At 47.2% G+C, this 17,062-nt stretch overlaps 1 protein-coding gene across 50 annotated transcripts in view; it reads right to left on the bottom strand.

The window, feature by feature from the left end:
* The window catches only part of MTMR14 (myotubularin related protein 14), a 45,747-nt gene extending 30,177 nt beyond the window's left edge, over nt 1-15,570 (bottom strand). For all 50 annotated transcript variants that reach the window (XR_014823763.1, XR_014823765.1, XR_014823760.1 and 47 more), the window contains exons 1-3: nt 15,281-15,570; nt 13,167-13,315; nt 6,693-6,801 (exon numbers count right to left, since the gene is read on the bottom strand). Coding sequence is in view for 6 of the 50 variants with exons in the window: in XM_021069291.2 (XP_020924950.1) it covers nt 6,693-6,801; nt 13,167-13,315; nt 15,281-15,436 (414 nt within the window). In the remaining 44 variants the exon portion in view is untranslated. The remainder of the gene's footprint in view (nt 1-6,692; nt 6,802-13,166; nt 13,316-15,280) is intronic.
* Between the last annotated feature and the right edge of the window lie 1,492 nt (nt 15,571-17,062).

Genomic DNA, 17,062 nt, shown 5'->3' with positions numbered 1-17,062 from the left:
CTACAGTGGGAACTCTGGTTTTCCAGAATTTTTTGGTTCTATTTTTCTAGAGATGTAACTGACATATGACACTGTGTAAGTCCAAGGTGTGCTGATTTGACACCTCCAGTTAGCTAACCCCTGCATCATGTCACCCAATTACCACTTCTTTTTTGTAGTGAAAATTTTAAAATCTTCTCTTTGCAACTTTCAAGTATATAACACAGTATTATAAGACAAGCATTTATTCATCTCATTAACCGGAAGTTTGCGCCCTGTGACCAACAGATGCTTTTCTTTTTTTTTGGTCTTTTTGCTATTTCTTGGGCCGCTCCCACGGCATATGGAGGTTCCCAGGCTAGCGGTCGAATCAGAGCTGTAGCCACCAGCCCACGCCAGAGCCACAGCAACGCGGGATCCGAGCCGCGTCTGCAACCTACACCACAGCTCACGGCAACGCCGGATCGTTAACCCACTGAGCAAGGGCAGGGATCGAACCCACAACCTCATGGTTCCTAGTCGGATTCGTTAACCACTGCGCCACGACGGGAACTCCAACAGATGCTTTTCTGAAGTGAATGCCTGGAAGGCACACCTGTGACTGCTCTCGTCATTCCTGACCAGCAAAATGGGTGCAGGAACACTTCCCCAAGTTTTCTCAGCATCAAGGCCATAGCTATCAGTCTGAGATATGCTTAGAATTTAACCCACTGCCTGTCAAGGGGTTCTATCTCCTGAATTAGAGGCACCAGAGCGTTAGTTACTAACAGTAATGAGGAGATTCAGTGGATGGTGTGTGTGTACCTGGGTAACACCTGGTGGTTATCACACGTATATGTGTGCTGGGCATGGAACTGAAATATTTATACCACTTCTCGATGAATTTTCACAAGCCCATGACGCAGATGTGACAGGTGGCACGACTGTTGCTACTTCCCAGATGACAAGGATACAGACAGTGACAAGGAGTTGACAAGGGGGCACAGAGAGATGCAGTGATGCCTAAGGTCCCACGATGAGGGTGTAGCTGGGATCTGATGGTACCTCCCTCCCTCCCAAGACTGTGTGCTTCCCATTACCCGAACTGTTCAGCACAGGGATGGACAATCTTTAGCTGGAGGGTCAATTAAGGGAGCAATGTTTGGGGGCTTTTTTTGCTTTTCAGGGCTGCACCTGGGGCATAAGTCCCAGGCTAGGGATCAAATCAGACCTGCAGCTGCTGGCCTACACCATAGCCACAGCAACGCTGGATCCTTGACCCACAGAGAAAGACCAGAGATCAAACCTGCATCCTCATGGATCCTAGTCAGATTTGTTTCCGCCACACCACACTCCCAGGGGGCTTTTTTTTTTTTTTTTTTTTAAAGAAATCATAAATTCTGTCTTCTCTGCATCAAGGAAATATAATAGCTCTTACTGCTTACATAACACTTTTACTCTTCCTCATCACTGAAGGAGAGCTAGAATTCTAGCAACCCGGCAACTGGCATGAGCTGGATCTTTTTTTTTTTTTGCCACGCCCATGACATGTGGGAGTTGCAGGCCAGGGATCCAACCTGAACCACAGCAGTAACCAGAGCCACAGAAGTGACAAAGCCATATCCTTAACCCACTGAGCTGCCAGCCTCCCAGGCTGAATCTTTATAAACTGTGTTTGATGAGATCCAGAAGGGTTGGGGAAATGGGAGGAGATACCTGGTGACCACAGGGTTTAACTAAAGGCTGGAGGTGGCAGTGAGGGTGACTGGGAGATTACCCTAGAGAGAGGGTGTGAAGGCATTTTTGAATGGGTCACACAGGCTTTGTGGGCCCCTAGAAGACTGCAAAATACTGCCCGAGGGCTTCTCCTTCTCCACCATGTAAGATAATAGGAAAGTTTTGCTGCTACAGGAAAGGAGCGTGGTGAGAATCGGCAGGTCATCACCTGGCTTTCTGAGGTGGTGGCAGCCTGGGGCAGGAGAAGCTAATAGAAAAGAAACCTGGCTACACCCTGGGGCAGGGTGGGGCAATTTTCCAGTGCTGAGGGCAACAATGGATTTGGGGGAAGGCTGTCCCGGAAACTATGAAGAAGGGCTTGGGTAGAGAGTCCTGCTGGCCTGAGCAGGATGCACTCTGTGGGGGCTGCTTCACTCTTTCTGGGTCCAAAAGCATTCTGAAAATCAGATGAAAATGATACTGTCTCTGGATAAAAATGTACACACCAGAGCATACCTCCATCTCTAGGTCCTGAGTCCATCCAGGGACCCATTGCTATCCCCGATTCTGAAGGGACCAGCCTGGTAACTAGGAGCAGTCAAGTGGGGAGCTGCCATAGAGAAGCGGAAATCCTAAAGCTGAAGACCCCCAAGACTCTAATGGTAAGGGGGGATTCTGATTCTGACAGCAAGACAGTGTGTGGGGGGGTGTGGTTTGAGGGCAACTGGCATGTGTTATCATGCCTACCCTTTATCATCTAAGCTGCTGGCACCAAATCTCACTCTTCTCTGCATTATTTGTTAGATCATTTCAGAGAAGACACACACTCCCTCTTTGGCTGGTGAGCTTTGAGTTCTTTTCAAAGTTCAGATTCTTCTTTCTGTTCCCAGTTCTTCTTCCACATCCTTTTGAAGTATCATTCCCTGTTTTTTTGGTAACAGAGGTAGCCACATTTGCCCCAGAGGACCTGCTGGATGGAGAAGAATGGGCAAGCCAGCCAGCTCCCCAAGTGAAGCACCAAGCTCTGCAGAAAGGTCCCAAGCTGGGGCCTGGGGAAGCTGAGCAAGCTGCAGAGTCTAATTCCTGACCCTGCTCCCTGGCCTCAGGACTCTAATTCATCACCTGCCCTTTCTGTACTTCAAGCTTAGGTCTTGACTGAAAAAGCAGGATGGGTTCTGCAAGCTCTCCATTCACCTAATTAGGAGTGGCCTCTACTTCTGCAGGAGGAATATTCCTCTGTAGAATTTGCTAATGTAGTAAGCAACTCTGGGCATACAGAATAAAAGGAGGTGACCTATGCTTCCCATCACTTATGGGAGGAAACAAAGAAATATGACTTGCTCCAAATTTTATTGCCTAAAAGCCAGATACAAGTGTTGAGGGAGAACCCTTAAATGCTTGAACCGAGTTTTAATATATCCAAAAGATTACTACGTTAACATATAATTGGGAGTTCGGTGTGACAAAGCAGGAAACAAATCCGACTAGGACCCATGAGATTGCGGGTTTGATCCCTGGCCTCGTTCAGTGGGTTAAGGATCCGGCGTTGCTGTGCACTGTGGTGCAGGTCTCAGTCGAGGCTTGGATCTGGCGTGGCCGTGGCTGTGGCTGGCAGCTGTGGCTCCGCTCAGACTCCTAGCCTGGGAACCTCCATACACAGCGGATGAGGCCCTAAAAAAGACAAACAGACCCCCCCCACACAAAAAAAAAGGGAAATGCAGTCCTGTCCCCAAATAAAATTGTGTTTAACCAAAAAATGTCCACACTGCTTCACTACAAGATGTAAATTAACTGGAATGAAATATAATCAGACACTTAGCTCCTCAGTTATACAAGCCACACTGAACTGAATTTGGAAGGAAGCAGTCCCTTCTGAATGCAACCCCCTCCCCAGCACGCAGGTGTAGGTGCTTCCAAGGGTGTGCTGGTACCAAACTCAGCCAGCACCGCACTGGCTGCTGGGGGCCTGCTAGGAGCCATATCTCTGAGGAAGAGATCCCCACTTCACAACACAAGACACACCTCCACCTGTCCCAATCTCCTTCTCAAGGGCTAGTTCCCAGGCTTGCCTTTCCCATTCCCTGAGCACCACAGGGACAAGAACTCTTAGAACCTAGCAGAGTCCACTCCCGCTTTACCCAAGAAGAGTGTCCTCCAACCGAGTCTGTACTTCCAAGCTGGGTGGGCATGTGCTAGGCGCTGGGAGGATACAGGAAGACAAGGCCTGTGCCCTCCAAAGGGAGTGGGCAGACAGGAGACAAGAGACAGTCAAACACAGCTGGAGCAAAACTATCTAAGGAGATTGTGCAAGCAAACAGGTCAGGGGAAGCTGTAGAAAATGGGAGAAAGGGGGAAAAAAGCGGATGAATGGTAAAGCCCTCATCAACATTTAAACGCCAAAGCCACCTCCCTCGACTCACCACTCTCCTTCTTTTTTTGTCTTTTCGTCTTTTCTAGGGCACATGGAGGTTCCCAGGCTAGGGGTCTAATTGGAGATGTAGCCATCAGCCTACGCCTCAGCCACAGCAATACAGGATCTGAGCCACATCTGCGACCTATAGCACAGCTCACGGCCATGATGGGAACTCCTCACCACTCTCCTTCAGAAGTTGGTTGCCAGTGCTCACAAAGGGCCCTAACGGTGTTTCACTGGACTCAGCTGTTTGTGTGCTGTTTCCCAAGTGCATTCAGTAAAGTCTCATCCTCACAGTTTTGCAGAGTGAGAGATGGCATGCCCGACAAAGCTACACAGGTCCTTCTGCTACAGGACTTCTCAGAACCCTTCCTATGTCAATGTGCACACATGGATGTATTCCTGAATCTGGAGTGTTGAGGTCAGGCCAAAACCAGCAGGAGATCTCTCTCTCTTGCTTGACAGGGAATGCTTTGCAAAAGCATATCCCGAAACCACTGTTCTATGGACCCACTTTGGGAAACACCGGTTAGATGATTTCCTTCATAATTTACAGTGACAAGTACTATGCTCCACAGAGCAGTGTGTCATTGTGCGGTTATCGAAATTGGCGATCTAGGAGTTCCCTGGTGAATCAGTGGGTTAGGGATCTGGCACTTTCACTGTTGTGATGCGGGTTCCATCCCTAGCCTGGGAACTTCCACATAACAGAGGAGCAGCTAAACACAAATGAATAGGAGTTCCCATTGTGGCTCAGGGGAATTGAATCTGACTAGTATCCATGAGGACACAGGTTTGATCCCTGGCCTTGGTCAGTGGGTTAAGAATCCAGCCTTGGCACTCCTGTGGTGGTTCAGCGGTTAACGAACCTGACTAGCATCCATGAGGACACCAGTTTGATCCCTGGCCTTGCTCGGTGGGTTAAAAGATCCAGCGTTGCCCTGAGCTGTGGTGGGCCAATGGCTATAGCTCCGATTCGACCGCTAGCCTCACAACCTCCAGGTGCCATGGGTGCGGCTCTAAAAAGACAAAATAAATAAATACAAACGAACAAACAAAAACCCTGGAGTTCTGATAGCTGGGAAGAACACAAAACCTTCCTAAGGGGAAGGGGGAATGAAATAGCTTTAAGATGCTCAATTTATGGAACTTAACTTCCAGACATATCTTTCCCTAAAATCAACCTGCCTATGAAAGCCTTTCCTGCTGCCCCTTTCATACTTGCCCTTCTCCCATTTGATGAAAGAAATGTAGAGACTGAAACAAGCCTTGCGGCTCCCCTCCCCACTGCCCTACCCTGGTGGGGGTGGGTCCTGATGCTTTCAGGTAGCTGTTAATTGAATAAGGAGCCACATCCCTGCTACCCCCACACCCTTGCTCTCTATGTTAGTCTGTTCCTTCTGTATTAATCTTCCTCAAAACACTATGTGCTGCTATATAGCACAGGGAACTATGTATCTAATCACTTGTGATGGAACATGACAAAAGATAATGTGAAAAAAATAATATATATATATATATATATATGCATGACTGGATCATTTTGCTGTACAGCAGAAATTGACAAAACATTGTAAATCAATCATAATAAAAAATTTAAAAACAAATGCCATGTGTATCCTGTATTCCCTGCTCAGAAATCACAGTGGCTCTCCCAGAAAACATAAACACTGTGACTGGCATCTGGCCTCCTGCATTCAGTGCTTTTCACCCTTGGCTCTGCCATGTACCTTCCACTCCAGTCAGGGAGTCTCCCGGCCTCTCAGGCGCCTGCCTCAGTGCTTCCCAACTGCTGGCCACCTGCTTGAGACACCCTCCCACCCTTCAGTCAGTCAGCATTCTGCTTATCCTCTGAAGCTCTCGGCCAAGTCCCGCTTACTTCATGAGGCCACGTCTGTCAGTCCACAGTGCTGCTCATCTTAAGTGGGTTCCTGAAACCACACCAAGTGACCCTAAGCTGCAATGTGGGAGCCTGAGAGAGTTTTGCCCTAAGTTCAAACCCTAGCTCTCTGTCGTGTAAGGTAAACTTATGGAAGTTACTGAACCAGTTTGAGCCTTCATTTCATCTGCAAAATGGGAACATCCAATACACCAAAGGATTATAAAAAGAGTTGAAGAGACCATACTGTGGAGCCAAGTTAACAAATCACTAGAATATAAGCTTGATAAGGGTAAGGACTTTTGTCTACTTTACATGGTGATATATTTTAAGGCCTGAAACATGATACACATTCAATAAATTCTTTGAAATACATAATTAAAAGGATGAACTAACAATGTATTAACTCATTTGAGCTAATCAATTCATCAACTTTTGATGTAGGCAAGATTAATCTTCCCATTCTATAGAGGAGGAAACTGAGGCCTCACACAGACACGAAGTACAGAGCCAGGATCTGAACCTAGGCAGTCTGGCTCTGGAATGCAGGGTGGGCCCTCTGGTGTGACTATCCCTTTCCTACCTAGACTCACCCCGAAAGTGGTGTCAAAACTGGCCTGTTTCTCTGTCCTGCTTGCCAAGCACCAGGCACCCAACACTCAGCTGGCAAAAGAACAAGACCTTTGCATTAAGCCAGTACCCGTGTGAGCTACGGCATGATCTTACCTTGCCCTTGAACAGAATCACTGGACAGACAAATCGTCCTCTGCACCTGGCTGTCTTGCTGCGGTTGACGAGGTCTTGCAACTTGCTCACTTGCACGGTGCTCTGAAACCTAACAGAGCAAGAGAGACAGGTCAGGCTGCTTCTGTGTGTGCACTGGGTACCCCATACTAGGGGAAGTGTGTGTGAATACGCATTTGAAACTTAATAGATGGTTAAAATTCCATGGACATTTTAAGCTTTTCAGGAAAAGGAAAAAAAAAAATGCTGTATTATAGATACTAAAATTAAAGTCATCCTGATTTTAGGACCTTTAAGATGAAAAGAAAAAAAAAAAAGGTAAGCTACTCTGAAGGCATGGTATATAAGATATAGAAATATATAGCAAATTGAATGTTGACTATGTGTATGGTGTCATTTTTTACTCCCAAAGTAAGACAATATGTGCATGGGGGACCCTCTGGAAATCACCATTTTTGTGATCTTTCAGAGGATAAGATGAAGGTTTACATTCCACACGGCTCTGAGCCTCTGATGCTTCACCAACATTCCAACTACCTCTAACAGTCTGGACACCAACAGGGCAGGGAACGCTGGAGCAAAAGTGAAGAAGAAGCTATTGGTGGCAGAGAAGCATGGCAGTTAATACACAAGATTTACTAAGAGAGCTCCTAGAACATGGAAAAAAAAAAGGTTTTTTTGGATTCACCTACCAATTTTTTTTCTTGGTCACATTTGGACACCCTGTGGCATACGGAGCTCCTGGGCTAGGGAGCAGATTGGAGACACAATCTCGACCTAAGCTGCAGCTGCAGCAATGCCAGATCCCTAACCCACTGTGCCAGGAAAGGGAACGAACCCACATCCCAGCGGCTCCTAAGCGTCTGCCCGTTGTGCCACAGCAGTAGATCCTAACTACTGAATCTTAACAAAAGGCTCCAGATCAGCCAGTTAGAGCTTCTGGTTGCAAGAGAAACAAGAGGCAGAAAAATCAGGACTGGGAAGCACCGCCAGGCAGAATCACCCAGGAGGGACGGAGAGAGGACACACCTGTTCCCTCCTTACAGGGGCTGAGCTCCCAGGCCAGGTCTGAGAGGCCGTTTGTTCCTCCCACACCCCATCCTGCTAGGGATCCCATGTGACTGCACTGCACATGCACACAAATAACTGTTTCAGCATGAGGAAGTTCAATGACGCCTACATTTGTGGTACATTTTAAAGCATATGTGGATGCTGTTAGCATTCATAAAATTACAGTCCTTTAAAAACATTGCTAGGAGTTCCCATCATGGCTCAGTGATTAATGAATCTGACTAGGAACCATGAAGTCGAGGGTTCGATCCCTGGCCTTGCTCAGTGGGTTGGGGATCTGGCATTGCCATGAGCTGTGGTGTGGGTCGCAGATGTGGGTTGGATCCCATGTTGCTGTGGCTGTGGCGTAGGCTGGAGACTACAGCTCCGATTGGACCCCTAGCCTAGGAACCTCCATGTGCCGCAGGAATGGCCCTAGAAAAGGCAAAAAGACAAAAAATTAAAAAAATAAAAACATAGCTCATTTCTTTTTTTTTTTTTTTTTTGTCTTTTTAGGGCCTCACCCACGGCATATGGAGGCTCCCAGGCTAGAGGTCCAATTGGAGCTATAGCTCCCAGCCTAAGCCACAGCCACGCCAGATCCGAGCTGTGTCTGTGACCTACACCAAAGCTCATGGCAATGCTGGATCCTTAACCCACTCAGCAAGGCCAGGTATCGAACCCAAGTCCTCATGGATGCTAGTCAGGTTCATTAACCACTGAGCCATGATGAGAACTGCACTGCTAATTTCTTAGCACCCTTCATAGCTATATTCTCAAGCCAGTTAATAAGAAAATAACTACAATAACTATATCAAGGGTGGATTTGAAATTGAAGTTAAAAAGGGGTCCTTAGAATTCCTGTTGTGGTTCAGCAGAAACAAATCCGACTAGGAATCGTGAGGTTGCGGGTTTGATCCCTGGCCCCACTCAGTGGGTTAATGATCCGGCATTGCCGTGAGTTGTGGTATACGTCACAGACACAGCTCGGATCTGGCGTTGCTGTGGCTACAGCGTAGGCCGGTGGCTACAGCTTCGATTAGACCCCTAGCCTGGGAACCTCCATATGCTGCAAGTGCAGCCCTAGAAAAGACAAAAACAAAAAAACACTTTATTTTGTTTTAGATCACAAATTACATCCTTACTATAACCGATTCAAACAACAGAGATGTGACTATGTAAGATGTTATTTATTTTTTATTCTTTTGCTTTTTGTGGCCACACCCTTGGCATATGGAGCTTCCAAGGCTAGGGTTGAATCAGAGCTGCAGCTGCCAGCCTATGCCACAGCCACAGCAGATTCGAGCCTTGTCTGAGACCTACACCACAGCTCATGGCAACGCTGGATCCTTAACCCATGAGGATCATGGATACTAGTCAGATTCATTTCTGCTGAGCCAGGATGGAAACTCCTGTTATTTATTTATTTTTGTCTTTTTAGGGCCACACCCACAGCATATTGGAAGTTCCCAGTCTAGGGGCTGAATGAGAACTATAGCTCCCAGCCTATACCACAGCCACAGCAACTCAGCATCCGAGCCTCATCTGTAACCTACAGCGCAGCTCATGGCAATGCTGGATCCTTTAACCCACTTAGCAAGGCCAGAGATCAAACCCGCATGCTCATGGACACTAGTCAGGTTCATTACCACTGAGCAACAATGGGAACGCCCAAGATACTACTTTTATAATCAAGATTTTTTTCTTTTTGGGAGTTCCCATTGTGGCTCAGCAGTAATGAACCTGACTAGTATCCATGAAATGCAGGTTCGATCCTTGGTCTTGCTCAGTGGGTTAAAGATCCGGCATTACCATGAGCTCTGGTGTAGATCACAGATGCAGCTTGGATTCTGCATTTGACCCCTAGCCTGGGAACTTCTGTATGTCACAGGTTTGGCCCTAAAAAGGGAAAAAAAAGAAAAAAAAAAAAAAAGATTTTTTTCCCTTTTTTGAAGGAAAGAGGAAGGCTGGGCTACCTCTTCAAGGTGACTGTACAGTGGCATGAGCCAACCAGCCAGGCCCTAGAAAACACATGCTCACTGAAAACCAAGTTCTGCCACCTTCCTCACACTCAAGTGCTCCAAGAAATAAAAAGGCACCTCAGTATGAAACAATGACCTAATTAAATTCAGATGTCATGAGAATATAAACAGAGCACACATAATACAGCTCAAAGCAGCCTTCCTCCCACCTCTGATGGCCCCGGGCCATTTGCACAGACATGTCAGCACCGCATTTCAGCTGACTCTCACTGAACTCACACCAGCTGCTCCCTCAGCTCCAAATGCCCTGAGACTGCATTTGATTCCCTGAAGTTGAATCCTTCCACTCAGCAATACTCCACAAAACTGAGAAAGAGAACATGCCAGCACTTCTCCCTGGGGGGCTCTTCTTGGAAGTCTTGTGGAGGAAGGCGCACTTTTTCTCGTTAGGCTAGCTGGCGGTGTATTTTCCTGGGTCCCCTACTCAAAGAAACAACTCAATTTCTGTTCTCAGTGGTTCCTGTTCTTATTTTTATTACCTTTGGGCATTAGGATCTTTTTCTTACTGTGCTGAGCAGTGGGCTGAGTTTGGCACATGATACTCATAATTAAACAAATGAAACTAGGTTTGTTTATTTATGTTTGTCTTGTGTGTCCCTTAAGCTGTGGGATCTGACGTTATCTCAGGGTAGAGAGTGTCAGAATCGAGTAGAATCGGAGTTCCCTTCGTGGCTCAGTGGTTAACGAACCCGACTAGGATCCATGTGGTTGTGGGTTCAATCACTGGCATCACTCAGTGGGTTAAGGATATGGTGCTGCCATGAGCTGTGGTGTGGGTCACAGAAGTGGCTGGGATCCTGTGTTGCTGTGGCTGTGGTGTAGGCTGGCAGCTGTAGTTCCGATTCAACCCCTAGCCTGGGAACTTCCATATGACATGAGTGCGGTCCTAAAAAGCACACACACACACAAAAAAGAATTGAGTAGAACTGTAGGACACCCAGCACCCAGCTGGTGCCCAAAAGTTAATGGTGTGGGCCAATATCCCCCACCGTGTACATGCACATGTACACACACGCACATGCCGTAATCGTCAAGTGCAGAATTTTAACCACTATCTCCCAGTGCCTCACCTGTACTTGCTCTCATTCCAGCCCTGTTACACTGTCACTGCTCATTTACGGGTCCGTGTTACACACCAAACCTGAAGGTAGGGACTTCATCTCTCTGGTAGGACCTCCAACTGGACCCCTGGGGTCTGCCACATGACAGCAGTTTGTCTTGATGACAAACACATGTCTTGGCCATTTAGGGATCCCTATCTAGGTGTTTATTCCCAGATAATGGGCTAAATTGGAGAGGAGGGCGAACAGGACCGAATCACTTCCTGAGTCCAGTTCTACCCTGTGTAATTCAGTCTAGTTAGTGTCACATTAACACCAAACCCGGGCACATGTAAAGAAGTCAAAAGTCTGACTTCTTCCCACTTCAACATACGCATACTCCCTTGTCTTCAGCAGGCATCGCCTACTGGGTATCATTTCAAGGCCGTGTAAGACTTCTGGAAGGCAAGATGCTGCTAAATAAGGCAGAAGCGCCGTGGTGGTGACAGAAAGCGGCAGGCATACAATTCCCTAGATCAACATACAACTTGTTTTTCTAACACATGTCTTCTTCTCAGTGAACACCACCTCGACATCATAAGAAGGGACATTTATCTCATTTTGCAGATGAGGAAACCCCTCCACCCTGGAGCTTCTCTGGCTCCCTGAGGTTCCCAGCTTATGGCAAAGGTAAGGCTCATCTAGGGAGCTGAGACGGAGTTTCTGGAAATTCTGACTCTGATTTCAGTAAGTGCTCAGGAGATACTAGCACAACACAACCACTAACTAACCGCAGCTGTCCACACTCCTTGGCCTGATGATCAAGACCCTCTACAGGCTCGTCCAAAAAACTAAGGATATGTCAGGGAAACTTCTACTCATCTTTCCAACTCCCACTGAAAGGCATCGCAACATGTCTCCCCAAACACTCACACACCAGGCAGAATCAACACTTCTCTCCAGTTCGTCTACAGCAGTGTCTCTTCAAAGCTTGATGTGCAGACGAATCATTGTGCCATCTTGTTCTGCTGAGATTTTGATGTGGCAGCTCTAAGCAAGGCTTAGAATCTCTAGGCAGTTCCTGGGTGCACCGATGGGCATGCTCTGAGGAGTGAGGGCCCACTGCACTTTGCAGAGGGACTCAACCATAGCTCTCATCCTAACAGTGCTTCCACAGGGCTCAGCTCTCACAGATATTTTGGCAACAGCTCCTGGAACTCTCTTAAAATCAACAGCAAGCAGGGAGCCTAAGGAAACACACTCTGAGAGCAATATAAAGCACTTCCTACAGCCTCAGGGCTGTGTCAATCAAGCGTTACCCTTTACTGACCGCCTATGGGCTGCATCCTGTGCCAGTGATCTCTGTCTGCTCTGCTGTGAACTATTACCATGAAGACAGCACTTGGGCCTTTGTAGGCCCTCAATATATGGTATCTCTTACTTTTCATTCTTATAGCAAACATGTCAGGCTTGGAATAGCCCCATTTATCAGCAGGGACTACAGTAGCTGCTTTTCTAAATAGAGTCAGACTTGCGGATGAGAAAACTAACAGACAAAGAAGAAACTTTTCCAAGTTAGTTACCCAGCCAGCAAGTGGGGCAGGCAGCATGTACAGTGAAGCAGTCTGACCCCAGACCTTGGGATCCTAAGCGCTACACATGGTAAGTGTGCGTAATCGTGTTGACAAAGCATACCTCTCACTCACTCTTTTTTTTTTTGTTTTTGTCTTTTTGTTTTTTTACGGCCGCAATTGCAGCATATGGAGATTCCCAGGCTAGAGGTCCAATTGGAGCTGTAGCCGCCAGCTACGCCGGAGCCACAGCAACACTGGATCCAAGCCTCGTCTGCAACGTATATCACAGCTCATGGCAATACTGGATCCTTGACCCACCAAGTGAGGCCAGGGATCAACCCCACATCCTCATGGATGCTAGTTGGGTATCTTAACCTCTGAGTCACAATGGGAACTCCTTTTTTTTTTTTTTTTTTTTTTTTTTTAATATACTGGATTACTGGGACCACTCACACTCTCTTAAAAAAGGACTCTGAGGTTCAGAGGGCTGAGGTGTGAAATCAGCTGCCTTAGGACAATGATCTAGAGGGTAGAGTAAAATAAGAATCCAGGGCTATGATTCCGAACCCCTCCTCCTATGCTATGCTACTCTGCCCATCTAAGATGGCAACCCCTGAAACAAACAAAGATGGCAATAAGGGTTAACACCTGGGAAAAGTGAGCCTGCCCTGCCCAGCTGAGGGTTCCTGACCCTGGGGATAAGCTGCTGAGGTCTCCCCAGCCAGGCAGCTTTGGTTACAAGATGCTCACGTGTCTTTTTCCTTCTCAGAACTCTCATACTCCAGGAACACGATGTGCTGGGGGTAGTGGCCGCAGATATCCCCATTCACATTCTGGATCACGCTGTAACAGTAGTCTCGGCCAAACAGCTCCAGACACCTCTTCTCAATGCGCTCAACCTGCACAGAGGAGGAGACCTGAGCATAAAGAAGATTCTGGGGTTCTGAGGTTGAATCACTGGAGAGGTCACTGGGAATGCCATGTGCCTCTGTGATGATAATTCAATGCTGGGAAGAGACACATTGCTGGACCACAGGCCCTAAATGTGTAGTTCATGAACCCATATATGGTAGGCTTTAGGACAGACTCTTTCCCTCAATGCTTCAGGAAAATCTTGTAGCATTTGAAGAGAGGATTACAGATTCTTAAAGGGGTCCACAATCCATGAAATATTAAGAACTCCTGCCTAGGTTACTTTAAGTAGCACTAATCCATTATCTTCCTTTGCCCCGAAATTCTCCTTCATTCTCCAGCCAAAGACCAGTACCTAGAAGCTCAAGTTAGCATAATGAGTAAAAGCTGCAGACAAAGCTGTCTCCTTACACACAATTTGCTTATGAAATAGAAGAAACAGCACCCTTAAAATTGCTGTGGTTTTGCTCATCTCAGGGAAAGGCCCATTAGAAGAAAGACATAAGACCTGTAACATCCCAAGAAGCCTGCAAGAGATCATAAATTTAAGGCCAGCTAGAGTGAGAGTCAGGTGTAACTCTTTACAACCCTAATCTTCAGGGGTGTTTACAATGGAAGGGGGGCCCAGCAAAACCACTGACCCTCTACCCATCCAAAAGACCAATGGGGAAGGAAAAACTCAGTGGCTTAAACTAGCAATCCTCAAATTTCAAGGTTCATATCATTAACAAGCCTATTTAAAAAAATACAAATTCCAAGTTACCACTCTCAGAAATTCTAACTCAGTAGGACTGGATAGGACCAAAGAAACTTTTTTATCAAGCACCCCAGGAGTTCCTGTCGTGGCTCAGTGGTTAACGAATCCAACTAGGAGCCATGAGGTTGCGGGTTCGATCCCTGGTCTCACTCAGCGGATCTAGGATCCGATGGTGCCATGAGCTGTGGTGTAGGTTGTATACGCAGCTCGGATCTGGCGTTGCTATGGCTGCTGCGTAGGCCGTCTCCAATTAGACTCCTAGCCTGGGAACCTCCATATGCCACGGGTGCAGCCCTAGAAACGACAAAAAACAAACAAAAACCAACAAGCACCCCAGATGATGCTGAAGTGGGTAGTCCTCAGGCTAAGAGCTGAGAAATAGTCATCTGGACAGTGGAGGAAACTCATTGTTACTGAAGCCTTCCCTGGGTTACTCTAGAGACTAGCAGATGCCAACTGCTGTGTGTCCCATTATAGGTAACCCCTGGAGCCAAACCAGAGTTTCAAGACCCAGGATGAAAAAGAATCCCATTAGAAAACCTGATGCTAACCCCTCCAAAACCACGTGGGGAATGAAAGATGGCAGGGTCAGCAAGATTCCCTAGGATGGGAATGGCCTGATCAGACTGGAAGCCTTCCAGGTCTGGCCATAAGGAGACTGAAAAGAATCTCAAAGGCAGAAAAAAAAGAGGAACCAAGACTTGTTTTTCATAAAGGAACAGAGGAGTGTGGGCTCCCTTCATGCACAAAGGGAAAGGAAAGGGATGGTCCTAATTCTAAAGTCACTCTGAGACTGTATAAAGAATCAACACACTCCAGTTTAACTCTTGACTTCATTCTGCCCCACCCCTCCACGGAGCTGCAGAAATCCTCTAGATTTTTAATTCTAGACTTGGAGGCTTCTGTGCTAGTATCTTATGCAGGGGAACAACCCTCCTCAGCTCCTCCTCTCTAATCTCTGAATGGCCCCTCAGTTCGGATCCCTAGCCTCCAAATCCCTTGTCTCAAACCAAAACGTCGTCCTTCCTTGGCTCATTCTGATCCCAGCTCCTCCTTTTCGGTTTTTAAACCCGACCCTTGCTCTACAGGTCCAGATCCTGGCAATCTCCCTCTCTCCCTCCTTTCTCTGACCTGTCTCTCCTCAGTAGCTTCCCAAGCCAGGGACCCTCTGCTGCTCACCGTGCCTCCGACTCACCTTAGAGCCTCCCGTCCCGCTAAAATCCTTGGCCCGATACTGAGTCCGGGAGAACTCCTCCAGCAGCTCCCCGAGCCCCGGCTCCTGCGGCTGCGGGTTGCCCGAAGAAGCCGAAGACCCCGCCGAGGCAGCGGCGGCGGCCCGAGCGCCGGCCATGGCCCAGTCCCGTGTCCCCTTTAGCGCCAGAGGCCCCCTCACCACCGATCAGGACAGCCCATAGCAGCGGGAGGAACCTACTCCGGTCCGGAACCTCCCGAGCCGCCTCAGCCGCCGCCTTGCCTTTCCACTTCCGGCCCCGCCCCACCCTGCCGGATGTTTACTCCAGTTCTGGCCAATCGGAGCCCGAGATTAGCGCCCCGCCTCAAGATTATCGGCCCACCCCCTGACGCGGAGCTTTCCAAGTGGTCTCCAGGGAGCGGACCGCGGCCACTCGCAGAAACCTCGTGCTCCTCCCCACGGGGTTTCCCCCGGGGAAGCCGGACTAAACCATTGGGGCTGGGGGGGGGGAAATAGCGTGGTAACTGAGAGGAAGGAACCACCACGGGAAAGACTAGCGGAACAGTGGAATGAACCATTACAAGGAGAGGAGGAGGGAACTGTTGGAGGCAACTAATTAGTGTTGGCAACCCTAGTAAGTAAGAAAACAGCATTTTCTAAGGCACTTTGCTTTCACTGCTCCTCAAAATGTCCCTACGAATACAGTGCTGCAATGGCCAATCCATTTTATTGAAGAAGAAACGCGGGGGTTGGTGGGAATGACTGGCTTGAAATTATATGATGAAAAAGGCCCATATTACTGTTCTTTTTATCTAGTGCAATATTTCCAACACTCACGGAAAAGGAGAGAATAGTATAATGAACCCCCATGTATCCATTAGCTGGTTTCAACAATAATCAGCATATACCACCCTGTTGTTTAATCATCCTTTCCTCATCTAGTAGAATTATTTCAAAGCGCATCTCATTGTTTAACCTGAGAATACGTCAGTGATTTATCTCTAATAGATTAGTATTGTTAGAAAAATAATTAAGAAAGACAATTTAGGTGTTAAAGAAACTAATACTTCATGAAGCCTCCAGTGTTTGTCCTCAAGGGGCCAAAGAACTGCAAAATGGAGCTGGAGGCAGGAAACTTTTGTAGGATAAAGAATAAGGAAGTGAAAAATAAAAAATGATTAAAGAGCAAGGAAGTAAGTATAGAGCCTACAGTTGGCTTGGCGTTTGGGGATTGGCTGACTAGATATAGTATGTTACTGGTCAAGCAGAAGATTTACAAAAGTTATCTAAGTTTTGGTATGTTGCCATGGCAGCCTGGGCAGGAGTGGCACCATCTTTGGTCTAGAAATATATTTCAGCAGTTCCCCCTTTTATCATCCTATTGATCATCCAAGAAGTTTGGGGAAAAAAAATCGGTATTCATTTTACTGTACAGCAGAAATGTTCACAACATTGTAAATCAACTATAATTCAATAAAACCTTTAAAAAAAGAAAAGAAATCAGTATTCAGTATTAACATGACCCTCAGTCACCACTGCCTCTTCTGATCTCAGTGTAGTATTCACAAAAAGTGATGTCAGGCTTGTATTCTTGGAGCTGGTTCCATTCTTTCTTTCACTTTTGTCATTGCACTTCAGAGAGAGACCATCTGTTGGCTGGTCAATGGCTGCCCATACACATTTAAAATTTTTGAGAGAACCCAGCTTATTAGGCTGACAATAATAATTACTAGCAACAAAACAACGTCCGTGATTTGGAGAGTACTCCTGAGCCAATGTCCCTAT

This window comes from Sus scrofa, chromosome 13, assembly GCF_054392235.1.
Source record: "Sus scrofa isolate SSC_HxYL_T2T_F1_AM1 chromosome 13, Sscrofa_HxYL_maternal_Yorkshire_Landrace_v2.0, whole genome shotgun sequence".
NCBI classification, from domain to species: domain Eukaryota; kingdom Metazoa; phylum Chordata; class Mammalia; order Artiodactyla; family Suidae; genus Sus; species Sus scrofa.
This window is presented reverse-complemented; position numbering and strand designations above follow the sequence as displayed.